Source organism: Oncorhynchus clarkii, chromosome 22 (assembly GCF_045791955.1).
Source record: "Oncorhynchus clarkii lewisi isolate Uvic-CL-2024 chromosome 22, UVic_Ocla_1.0, whole genome shotgun sequence".
Classification (NCBI taxonomy): domain Eukaryota; kingdom Metazoa; phylum Chordata; class Actinopteri; order Salmoniformes; family Salmonidae; genus Oncorhynchus; species Oncorhynchus clarkii.
The window spans coordinates 1,875,178-1,888,360 of record NC_092168.1 but is presented as its reverse complement, the minus strand read 5'-3'; the positions used below and the strand labels follow the sequence as shown (position 1 = coordinate 1,888,360).

General features: G+C 40.7%; 1 protein-coding gene across 6 annotated transcripts; it reads left to right on the top strand.

Moving 5' to 3' along the window:
- The first annotated feature begins 1,459 nt into the window (after positions 1-1,459).
- On the top strand, positions 1,460-6,757 carry LOC139380271 (G protein-coupled receptor 18). 6 transcript variants are annotated; one of them, XM_071122828.1, is made up of 4 exons: positions 1,494-1,614; positions 2,283-2,436; positions 2,540-2,644; positions 3,595-6,738. In XM_071122828.1, exon 4 carries the CDS (start codon positions 3,624-3,626, stop codon positions 4,668-4,670), a length of 1,047 nt encoding a protein of 348 aa, XP_070978929.1. In that variant the 5' UTR covers positions 1,494-1,614; positions 2,283-2,436; positions 2,540-2,644; positions 3,595-3,623; the 3' UTR covers positions 4,671-6,738. The 6 variants fall into 6 exon arrangements, with proteins under 6 accessions (XP_070978925.1, XP_070978926.1, XP_070978929.1 ...); XM_071122827.1 differs by having other exon boundaries at positions 2,283-2,420; positions 3,592-6,699; XM_071122826.1 differs by having other exon boundaries at positions 3,592-6,699.
- The last annotated feature ends 6,426 nt before the right edge of the window (positions 6,758-13,183 follow it).

Below are 13,183 nucleotides of genomic sequence, written 5' to 3'. Positions count from 1 at the left end.
CAGCAGCCACATGGTTCAGCAGCCACATGGTTCAGCAGCCACATGGTTCAGCAGCCACATGGTTCAGCAGCCACATGGTGCAGCAGCCACATGGTGCAGCAGCCACATGGTTCAGCAGCCACATGGTTCAGCAGCCACATGGTTCAGCAGCCACATGGTTCAGCAGCCACATGGTGCAGCAGCCACATGGTTCAGCAGCCACATGGTGCAGCATAGTTTTCTTGAGTGTAGGAAACGTCACATAGTGTGGGAAAGTGTTACAGATGCTTCTCTCCATTGTGTCTCAAATCCTCAGTGACGGAGATGATCTATGATGATAATGGAAGAGACGAGTCTGCATGGGGAGAACAAGTCAGCCCTTATGACCCTCAAGACTTGTGATTTGCTGTGTCCACTTTGTAATCCACTAAAGCTTGATCATAAAAATCTTATTTACACACACACACACACACACACACACACACACACACACACACACACACACACACACACACACACACACACACACACACACACACACACACACACACACACACACACACACACACACACACACACACACCATACCCTGCTATGTTTTCATGTCCCGGTCCATCCTTGACCTTGAGGAATCTCACTCAAGGTGCGCAGACAGTTTGCATTCATTAAAAAGCCGTGGTAAAAACCATCTCCCGGCGTCAGCGTAAAGTGTATTACCACCCGTTCTTATTTCCTGTTTATATGGCGACTACCTCAACATCCTGTTTTTAATTACTTCTCTCCAGCAGCATATGCTTCTGGTGGCAATCTGCTGCGGATTACTCCCCCATGAGCTAATGCGCTGTGACAGACCCCACTTTTCCAATCAATAACTCTCCCTAAATCTGCCATCTTCTCCGCCTGCTAAAAGCACTACCCACTTCTAATCGCACATCATTTTCTTTAAGGGTGTCTAATTGCAGATTGAAGCTGTAGATCTTTCTTGAGTTCCCTGATAAAGAAAAGAGAGGCCGCACACACAGCAATAATGTGCGGGAATATAATCTCTGTATCTAAGTATACTTTTTGTCCAGCACTGGTTAACTAAAGTTTGGGAAGTGCATATCACTTTCTAGTGTTTCTTCCATAGTTAACTGCTAAACTCTTTTTTAAAAAGATGCTATCTAGAGCCTAAAACGGTTCTTCAGCTGCTCCCATAGGAGAACCCTATAGAACCCTTTTGAGTTCCATGTTAAACCCTTTCCACAAAATAGTTCTACCTGGAACCAAAAATGGTTCCACCTAGAACCAAAAAGGGTTCTTCAAAGGGTGCTCCTATGGGGGCGGCCGAAAAAAAACCTTTTGGAACACTTTTTTCTAAGAGTGTATATCAACAGTGAAAACAATACAACACAGGAAGTGAAGGGGGTTTTACACTGTCGCACTGTAGCAACCAATAAAATGGTACTTCTGAAATAGCACTGTTTTCACTTCCCCCTTTGTGTGTTGAGCTCAACACTCCAAGAGAGAGAGACAGAAAGAGAGAGAGAGAGATATGGCTGCATGCCTCATCGTTTCACAAGTGTCTTGAAGTGCTTGTGAGGCCTCTGGTAGAATGCTGAGAGAGAGAGAGAGGACATGATGCAAATAAATGAGGTATGTACCTGAACTTTTACTGAGCTTCCATCGCTATTTAGATCTAGCTAATCTCATCTGAAGAAATGAACTACATTTAGTTTTAAGATTAAATGGTACTTTTTGGGTATGTTTTAAATAGATAAACAGAAAGTATTGGTTGATCAAACACACATATAATTATAGGGAGAAGCATCTGTTTCTCGATTTTGTCTCAGATTAAACCACACTGAGTGAAATCTTGATACATAAAAGTATAATTACAGTTGAATAATATAACATGCAATAATATGATATGATTATTGTCGTAATAATCAGACTTTTGTTATTTTGTTCTACTAAGCATTCATTCTCGACACCAGCTCAATTTACAGATATATCTTCAAACTCAAAGGGAAGTTAAAGAGATGCTCTGGAATTTGGCAAATAATTAGGGCTCTATTCAAATCAGATTCACTTTAGCCAACATCTGCATAGTAGTTGTTTTAGCAGAACTGTGTTAGAGCTGTCAAATCCACAAGTGGCTCCATGCAGTTTACCTAAAGCGGAGTCACATTAACAGAAATCCTATGTTTACAAGTTTGAACAATGGAATGTGAGATGTAATCTACACCTTGATTTGGATGATAGAAATCCTCATTATTTTGTTGAATGATTTTTCAATGTGGGTCTAATTTTTTTTTTTATAGCCTAAACGTTCTTGCTCTGAACTTCTAAAGAAAGTGGGTCCGGTGTGACTTCGTAACAACGCACAAGAGCAGCTACTCACCAAATTGACGGCTTCAAGGCAGTTCCACCACCGACATGCCAAAACATCTGCTATGCGGGTGTCTACTATTGCCGGTTAACGCTTGATCTGATTGAATCTAGGCCTAAGTATTTTCTAAAAGATTCCGCTTTGGGCTGGATGTTTCTATGTGTAGTTTATACATGCATCTCCTTTCAGAACTACTGGCTAAAAAATATATGAAAGTCCTGGATAATCTCTTTAAGTGAGAGAGGGTTCCTAACCCATTTACAGTAAATGGTCACGAAGGGTTTTCCAGTCAAGGTAACCAAAAGACTCCCATCAACTACTGTACTTTCACTTCTTTATCTCTTGTACTCTCTTCTCCTTTTCTGCTCTGATTCAAGACCCAAAACCCTTCAAAACCTTTATCTCGTAAGCTTGTTAAAAGGGAAACAGGGCTCAATGTCACATGGATGTCTGTCTCTATGCTCTGTATCTGTAACTGTAAGACATACACATGATTACAGTAAGACAATTGTACAGTAAAATTGTCACCTTCCTCTTCATCTACTGTTGATACTGCAGGTGCACAGCTTTTATGGTAGTGCAATTTTGAACTATTTATTTCAACAAATTTTTACATTTTGCCATAAAGAGCACATGTTCAACTTCATAACAAAAGATGTTCCCATCTCAAGAGGTTAAATTAAGAAAAGTGACTATAAAAGTGACAGAGTTGCCTGTAACATGGTTGACGATTTCAACTGGTTTCAACTGGTACCCCGAGGCCCCAAATGCAGTACTCTGGCCCTGACGACAACCAGCTCACCTTCTTTAACACTATGGTTTGACCAGGCCTATTCAATGCTCTTTTGAAGAAGAAAAATTAAGGAATGGTTTGACCATGTTAAAACGATAAATATTAATGAAAAGCTAATCACATTAAATACATCCTTATAAGATACTTTCCCAAAGAAACCAATTTCATGATATTTCATGTGTTATTTTTCTGCAGACAGTATAAGTCAGCAGACATATCATACGATTATTGCCACATTTATTTTATCATGTGACTTATTTGGTCTAGTGGTTTGTGCCACTGAGCATGGCACATGCATACCAGAGTTACCAAGGGTTCGAATCCGACCCACTCTCCTTCTGAATCCCAACCTTTCCTGTCTTCTATTGGCGTCCTAGTTGTTAAATAAAACTACAAAATCTGTATGTGTTCATGTTCATCTATTTACTTATCATGTGCTCTTTTTCAGCAGTACCATTTCACAGGGTAGTTAGAAGCATCATGGGAGTGAATCAGAACTTATCTACAGTAGTGGACCTGAACACATCTAATATAACCATGGAGTACAGCTCAGCCCGCTCAGTGGAACAGGTCCCTACAGAATACCGCATCGCAGGCCTGGTCTTCTACTGTGTCATCTTCACCATTGGCATAGTGGTCAACGTCACCGCATTATGGGTATTTGCCTTGACCACCAAGAGGAGGAACTCCGTCTCGGTCTACATGATCAACGTGGCCATAGTGGATCTCGTCTTTATCATCCTTCTCCCCTTCCGGATGGTTTACTATGGCCAGGACTACTGGCCGTTTGGAGACATCTTCTGTCGGGTCAGCGCGGCTCTGACTGTCTTCTACCCCTGCATGGCCCTGTGGCTCTTCGCCCTGATCAGCACTGACCGCTACGTGGCCATCATCCAGCCCAAACACAGCAAGGAGCTCAAGAACATCCCCAAAGCCCTGGTAGCATGCATCGGGGTGTGGATCATGACCCTGGGTAGCACTGTCCCCTTGCTCTTCCCAGACCACGACCCGGATCGCTCCTCCAACTTCACCACCTGCATCAAGATGCGTGACATCATCCACCTGCGAACGGACAACCCCGTCCACTTCACACGCCTGGCCTTCTTCTTCCTGGTGCCGACCTGTATCATGATTGGTTGCTATGTGGTCATCGTGGATAATCTCGTCCACGGACGGACTTCCAAGCTCAAACCCAAGGTCAAGCAGAAGTCCATCAGGATCATCATCACGCTCATCGTCCAGGTGCTGGTGTGTTTCGTGCCCTTCCACGTTTGTTTGGTGGTTCTGTTGCTGGATGGTGGTGATGGTTCGAACTACAGCACGTGGGGGGCCTTTACAACATTCCTGATGAATCTGAGTACAGTTCTGGACATTATTCTTTACTACATTGTATCCAAGCAGTTCCAAGATAGAGTGATCAGTGTGATTCTGTACAGGAACTACCTGCGTAGCGTACGGAGGAAGAGCAGACGCACACACACAGGGAGTGTGAGGTCGCTCAGTAACTTGACCAGCGCCATGATCTAAAGGCGGAAACCAAACTCAACTGTGCAAAAGAAGGTGACCCAGGGACTTAACAGATGCATACCTGGCAGACAGTGGTGGTCGGTGACATTTATTATGAGGGAGGACAATACATTTTTTTTATGAGCATGGCCTTATTTCTATCACAGCATATTGGATGATTGTCATTCATATTCCATACACCCAGCTCAATGTAACATCGATAGGTTTCGGCTACTACATGATACTCACATTTCCCTTTCAGGAGGTTGGTACAGCCTAGCCCATGAATTAAAGTTTACAACCACAGGTCGAGGGAAAGATTTTAGTTATCAAGGTGGCAGACAGTGACACATTCAATACCGTCTTGCATATTCCTGCCCACATCTAGCTGATCTATGGTGTAATCATTAGTCCAACAGTTGCAGGTATGTTTTTCCCCATTTCGTTCCGTTTGCTTCTGTTTAAGAATTTTTTTTCAACAGAATTGGCAGAAGGAATATACCCCTGATCACACGCAAACACAGTTCACTTCACAGCAGCCACATACAAACAGCATGAGCACAACACAACACATCAGCTGTCTGTGACCAGGCGAAAAAACCTTCCCAAGCCAAAATGTCATATCATAACCGCTACACACAGCTACATCGTTGTCACCATATTAGCTAACGTCATAGTCAACGTAGCTACTACAACTAACATGTTAGTAAACCCTCTACAATCATGCAGTATGGTGTAAAGTCAGCAAACTTGCTTCTCCTTTATTTTTAAAGAAATTAATGTGTTCAAAATTGTTAAACTATTGTCTTTCTTTCTCTTTGAGTTAACTACTCACCACATAGTATGTACTGCAGTGCTAGCTAGTTGTAGCTTATGCTTTCAGTACTAGATTCATTCACTGATCCTTTGATTAGGTGAACAACATGTCAGTTCATGCTGCAAGAGCTCTGATAGGTTGGAGACAGTCCTCCGGAAGTTCATAATTACTGTGTAGGTCTATGGAAGGGGGTGAGAACCATGAGCCTCCTAGGCTTTGTATTGAAGTCAATGTACCCAGAGGAGGACGGAAACTAGCTGTCCTCTGGCTACACCATGGTGCTACTCCAGAGAGTGCTGTTGAGGCTACTGTAGACCTTTGCATCAGCTGTCTATGACCAGGCGAAAAAACCTTCCCGAGCCAAAATGTCATATCATAACCGCTAACAGTGTTTTCATAAATTATTTGGTGACGTGAATATATTTTGTATAGTTTTATCTAAAAAGGATAACTGTTTAATGTTTCATTTATTTTTATTTTCATGAAATTTGTTGAGGAGGATGGTCCTTCCCTTCCTCCTCTGAGGAGCCTCCACTGCTGGCAGAGTGTTCTAACACTGAGTAAAGTATACAGGTGTGTTCAGGTGTGTTCAGACTGGTGATTCAGTAACTTAGTCACCATTTACATTTGAAATTATGGGTTGGAATTGGGGTTAAGGGTCATGGCGGAAGACTGGGTACAGGCCAGATACATAAACTCACCTGCAAAGGACTACTCTTCCCAAAATGGAAAGTGATAGCATCCAAATGACTTCACTTGGCATGGTGTGTCAAACCTAACTAAATTGACCCATATGGTAAGGATCTATATGAATAATATAATGATTCGTATATGGGTACACCTGAAACATGTCTTCTAAGAAATAGTCCACATTAATACAAAGGCATAATATAAGAACCATAATTGTTTTACTTACATGTTGTCACATATACAGTGTGTGTGAGAAACACAAGAATCATGCATGTTTTGTGCTTTCTTCTAAGAAGTAGGCCATAGATTTACTTATAACATTTCATTATATCCTTGTGTGTGTGTTCGCTGTGGGCTTCATGTTCAACTCATTAAAAAAACAGATTTGAATCCACACTCGCTGTACGGGAGCATTGTTTTACCATAAACATCTCGGAATAGTCAAGACTAATTGAATTACCCTGAGACTACTATACAGCAAATGTACACATCAAGGTTATTAGAGTAAACTAAAACTGAAACTAAAATAAAAACGAATCATGAAAAAAATATGTATTAAAGTGAAATAAAATAATTAACAAACCTGTTTGAAAAAGTAAAACTATACTGGGAATTATGATCAGTTTATGTACCATATATATGTTTTTCTACATTTTGGGAAAAAATCTAACAGGGTTTTCAAACTTTTATTTCATATGTGGTTTTCAAGCTTCTGAATCTGGCTGGTCACATTGACATTGACTTGTATTTAAAGGTATACTCAGCGAGATGACGTTGCCATGAGTAGCACCACAGATATTGGTCGCATTTCCCTGCTCAGACGTTGCATAAGTCATCCAATGGTTGCAATAACATGTCGGTAGTGTTACTCTACTCAGATGTGTTTTAATTATCAGCAAACCACATCACATGGTATAGCAGTCTGGTACCTTACTGCACAGTTGATGACATGGCACACAACCATTGGTTGACGCACCACCATGATGTGGTTAGCTGATATGTAAAATGACTATCCGGGCATTGTAAGATCTGGCACACGTCAGGAACATCTGAGCAGAGGAATGCGCCCATTAAGATGAGCTTGATACTTTGTCCTCAGACAGTCACACAGTATCTATGAGTGTACACGGGTGCACTTCACGCTGCTACAATGTGATAGCTATGGGACCAAAACAGTTGAGAAGTTTAGCCTCGTGCTTCAATGCTCCTGGTTGTTGCAGAAATTGACCCACTACTAGTGTTTACTTCCTGCATCTACGTCATCTGGCTGAGTCTACCTTTCAACCTAACCTGTGACCTGACCCATCACCTTATGCTTTAGTGCTCCACAGTGGCAAGAAGTTACATCCCAAAAAACACTAACGTCTCCTAGCCTACCACACAAAGGCAACTTTCTGTCCCCAATACCAAAACAAAAACTGAAACTAAATAAGAACTAGTGAATCATATTTGAAAACTAACTAACTAACTAAACTGAATCTAAATCTAAATCTTCAATCTTAAAAAATCAAATACAGTAACACAAAACTATAATAACCTTGGTACACATCACATGAGACAGGGAGGTGTCAATCTGGTTATCCTAACCATCTCCATTTCAAATCTAACATGTGCGGAACTACTGAATTTGATCACTGGAAAAGGACAGTAAGAGTGTGTGTATTATACACTATATACACAAACGTATGTGGACACCCCTTCAAATTAATGGATTTGGCTATTTCAGCCACACCCGTTGCTGACAGGTCTATAAAATCAAGCACACAACCATGCAATCTCCATAGACAAACATTGGCAGTAGAATGGCCTTAATGAAGAGCTCAGTGACTTTCAATGTGGCACGGTCATAGGATGCCACATTTCCAACAAGTCAGTTCGTAACATTTCTGCCTTGCTAGAGCTGCCCCGGTCAACTGTAAGTGCTGTTATTTTGAATTGGAAATGTTTAGGAGCAACAACGGCTGAGCTGCAAAGTTCTAGGCCACACAAGCTCACAGAAGAGGACCACCGAGTGCTGAAGCGCGTTACACGTAAAAATAATCTGTCCTCAGTTGCAACACTCACTAACAAGTTCCAAACTGCCTCTGCAAGCAACTTCAGCACAATAACTGTTCTTCGGGAGCTTAATGAAATTGGTTTTCTTGGCCGAGCAGCCGCACACAAGCCTAAAATCACCATCTGCAATGCCAAGTGTCGGCTGGAGTTGTGTTAATCGCACCGCCATTGGACTGGAGCAGTGGAAATGCGTTCTCTGGAGTGATGGATCACGCTTTACCATCACGCAGTCCGATGGACGAATCTGGGTTTGGCGGATGCCAGGTGAACGCTACCTGCCCAAATGCGTCGTGCCAACTGTAAAGTTTGGTGGAGGAGGAATAATGGTCTGGCGGTGTTTTCATGGTTCGGGCTAGGCCTCCTTAGTTCCAGAGAAGGGACATTTTAAAGTTACAGCATACAATGACATTGTAGACGATTCTGTGCTTCCAACTTAGTGGCAACAGTTTGGGGAAGGCCCTTTCCTGTTTCAGCACCCCTGTGAATAAAGCGAGGTCCATACAGAAATAGTTTGTCGAGGTTGGTGTGAAATAATTTTACTGGCCTGCACAGAGTCCTGACGTCAACCCCATCAAACACTATTGGGATGAATTGGAACGCCGACTGAGAGCCAGGCCTAATCGCCCAACATTAGTGCCCGACCTCACTCTTGTGGCTGAATGGAAGCGAAGTACCAACATCTAGTGGAAAGCCCTCTCAGAAGAGTGGGGGCTGTTATATCATATTAATGCCCATGATTTTGGAATGAGATGTTCTACGAGCAGGTGTCCACATACCATTGGTCGCATAGTATAGCTTCATAAAGGCTTAACAGGAAAGTCAGCATAAATCGTCTGTCATCTCGAACAGGAAACAGTGGTGGAAGTCAGTAAAAGGTTAGAGGGTCTTTGTTCTTAGGCCTTCGGTTGTGGTGTTGTATCATAGCTACAGTACATTGTTCATAGATTCTTCTGTCATGACAAAACATTATCTTAATCTCCTCAAAGTAACCATTTAAAAATGCTAAACAAAATGGGGGGGCGCTATAATACAGGAAATTACAAGTATTCTCTTCTTTTGAGCTGCTGTTTCATAGCATTTCCAGATAGTGGCAGTGTAAATGTACCACAGAAAATGACAATAGAGCCACATGTCCAGCACAAGGAAAATGTAAGTAATTTCAATAGAAAGAGATGGCAATCCTGTTCAAAGACTGAAATTATCTAACTTGTTCATTCTTTTTTAATCTACAATGGTTAATATCTCATACCAAAAAGGCCATTATTTCAACACACGTGTAGTACAGTATGTCCAAACATTGATCTGGCTACAGCTCAATTAATTTGTGTGGAGAAGTCCAAGCATGTCGGGAAGTTTTACGCAACATTTTGGTTGAAAATATGATGTCATGGTCAGATTTTATACCGATTGCAAAATCTAGTTTCAAGCAGATTCTTTGTTGCATTTCCACATGACTGGACACGTTTTTCTTCAATGACCAGACAAATGTTTTAAATTAACTTGAGATACGGAATAGTGGAAGTTAATCAATACATTACTTTACCAGGCATCTATCTTAATGTAGCAAGGAAAATACATTGGTTGTTCAGTAAGTTGGTTATTTCAACCAGAAAAAAAAAACAATTTAAACCATAAAATTACATCATTATGACATCCCATGCCAAATTTGGCTCACTGGGAAATAGAACCAAAGATAGACCATTACAAAATACAGGGTAGCCTACAGTGATGAAAATAATGAAACTAAATAGTGTAGGGGGACATTGTACAAAACATTCAGAGATGACATGAACAAAGATACATGCTGTATATGATGCAGATAAGAAAATAAATCACATTTGTTTCTATTTCACATTTCTATTATACTGTATACTGCACCACATTAAGGGTAGATGGAATGGCTTTTCCATGTGGGTTTATTATACTATGCCCAACTCCTAGACCCATAGCAATGTTGCAGTAAACATTCAAATGTCCATATTGTTGAATGTCCTTTAAAGGGATAGTTTAACCAAATTAGAAATGTACTTGCTTTTTAATTGATAATATTCAAGTCACGTATTGACCCTGAGAGTCAGTGGCCAATGGCTTACAGGTAGCATTAACATGGTTGTAATCAAGACAATGGCCGTGGCAGGGTCTATGGTTGAAACGACCTAAGTCGGTAACTTGAGTGTTAACAGCTCATGTCATGAATGTAATGTTAGTCACTGTATGACGGAATATCATTCATCCTGGTGATTATCCTGGGCCCTGTAGTAGCCTATATGAGTACACACAGGTCTCTTTCAGCCTCTAAATGACATAGCAGACCTGAATATCCACAGACCTCATTTGACTTAGCAAGGGGCTGTTTTAATCCCCAGTCACGGATACTGTGAAGCATCATCTCATTAGAACTGGAGTTTGTTCTGTCATTCAACATGATAGCTACGTGACAATCAATGCTAATAGCTTCTTGCTTCATACTCTTTGTGTAGGAAGTCACTCCGCTACTTATCGCTGAATCTGTCTTAAAAGGTGCAATACTTAGAAATCGCTCCGCCATTTCCCAGTTGCTAAAATAGTAATAGTTTCAGGCAATGTATAGTATAGAGAATAATTGCACCATCTAAACCACTGTGAAATATCTTTTCAATAGCCAAAAGTATTGTGTTTTCAGCTGTTAGAAGCTGGTCTTCAAAACCGAAAACAAAAGACGCAAAAACAAAATGTAGGAACGGGAAGCATAGAAACACTTTCAATGAGAATGACAGATCAATAACTCACATTTCTATGTCAATTTAGTTGAGTTGCCCAAAAAGTTACATATTGCCACTTTAATCCAGATATATTACACAGCGAATTTTGGGTACTGTAATTCACCACACTATGATATGTTTATAGGCCACACTAATACAGCCTTTGGTGGTGTTTTAGGTCAACTATATGCAGTTGGGCATCAGATTGCTTATGATGTGGTTGGCTGGTATGTTAAACACCTATCCAGGCATTGTGAGATCTGGGAAGCATCCTTTAGGATGACTCACTGAAGAGGTTAAAAACGTACAATTTTACTCTTAGAAAACAGGCACAGTTTGGGCTAAACAGTTATATTAGTTACATACTGTGTGTGATGTCTCCAAACTTCCCATATAACAATGTCCAGGAGAAGGTGGAGATTAGTTATGTAGATATTATGTAAACAGTGCAAAATAAGTGTTACATGTGATATCCACAAGCTGTAGTGTTCCAAATTAGTTTTTGAATGACAGTCGCATCCTGTCAAATTAAAATGTTACAGATTTTTAGTGCCCGGGTTGTGCTGCAATTGTAAAATGTAGACCATTATCTGTGGTTGATTGAACTTGCCTGGCGCAATGACATGTCATTGTAAATAAGAATTTGTTCTTAATTGACTTACCTGAATAAATAAAGTGGGGGGAAAATGGAACCAGTGAGCAAAACTGGTTGAAAATATATCATTTAAACTGCAAAACTGGTTGAAAATATATCATTTAAACTGCAAAACTGGTTGAAAATATATCATTTAAACTGCAAAACTGGTTGAAAATACGACTTTTCAAACAGTTTTGCTAACTGGGATAGTCCTGAAGTGCAAACCCCACCCATCTGGCACTCCAGACAGGCTCAATCAAACACTCAAAGTATTTCAAGAAAATAAATACTATTTGAACCCAGGTCAGAGATCAGTATCTTCTTAGAGATCAGATACGGCAGAAGTGCTTTATAAATTATTTGGTTTGGACTACCACTGATGAAGTACTAAAGGTATTAAAGCTTGACTAGAGGTCAAAGGTGAAGGTGAAGTACCAGAGGGTCGTCTGTCTGTCCTACATTTTCCACATCAAAGAGAAACTCCCCAACCCCTCGCCTCACCAAACAGCAAAATTACATTTAAAACAATTACGCTTTCTGTCGAGACTCCTGTGATGAATTATCCGGAAGCTTCCCTCTCAGTAATTCCGAATCTTCACAACAAGTGCTTTTGTTGTCGAGAAATTAATGAAAACAAAATTGTCTTTCACTTCGAGCTGATCTAAGAGTGCGACAGCCAGATGCTCGGCTCGAGGAGTAGGAAAACAGTCAGCATTAAACGAAGCTCTGTGAAAATACCATTTTTTTCCCGCCGCTCGTGTGGAAAACAAATCAGGCGCCGGGCGCAGTGGCCATCTGTTTTGTTATTTGATATGTGTGAATACATGTTGTAATGACTTTGTTTGTGAATCGCGCGGCACGGCGGAACACACAAGAGCTCTCAAAGTGCTGGAGTGTTCAAAGCTAATCATATAATTGGACACAATATTCGATGACAAATGGAGACGTGCAGAGTCAGCCAGCTGGGGATGTGAATATGTAATCATTGTAAAATCAAATCATTTTGCATATTTGAAGACAGCTTAATAGAGTTTGTGTGTCAGCACACTATCAAGTGATGATCAGAGGCTCCGTTACCGAATTTGTGTTCAAAATATTGCTTTGTTGGACTATCCGTCATGGCGGATTCTGTGTGTGACTCAACATTTTAAATCATTACTGATTTTAGTAGCATTTTACTTGACTTTACTACTGTAGATTTCTGGACATTAGTTAGTCATGTGTATATGCTACTGGGTATCAGACATGCTGTACATGTGGGAGTGACCAACATGAAGGTTATCTGAAATAAGAGAACAGTTAGTTGCAGAAACGATGTAGCCTTCACTTTTAGAAAGTAGACAGCGGATAGAGTGAGTTTGTCCTTTACAGTATGAAAGTGCTATGAACATCTGGAAAAGCTAGCATTAATCAATTATTATTAATAAATCAATTATGAAGCACTAACATTGAATACAGTAAACACGTGAATTCAGTTAAAGTACACTTTGTAGTTATCCAAAATTAGGCAATTTCTCAACAAGATTTGAATTAATGCTTGAGAACACACAGAGCATATTCCCAGCGACGGTTCCACACACACTTACCGTACAGT

Coding starts and splice junctions, on each gene's coding strand:
- LOC139380271 (XM_071122823.1), top strand. CDS start 2,415: ATGCGGGTGTCTACTATTGCCG. Junction 2,437..3,594: donor GCGGGTGTCTACTATTGCCG/GTTAACGCTTGA, acceptor CTTTTTCAGCAG/TACCATTTCACAGGGTAGTT.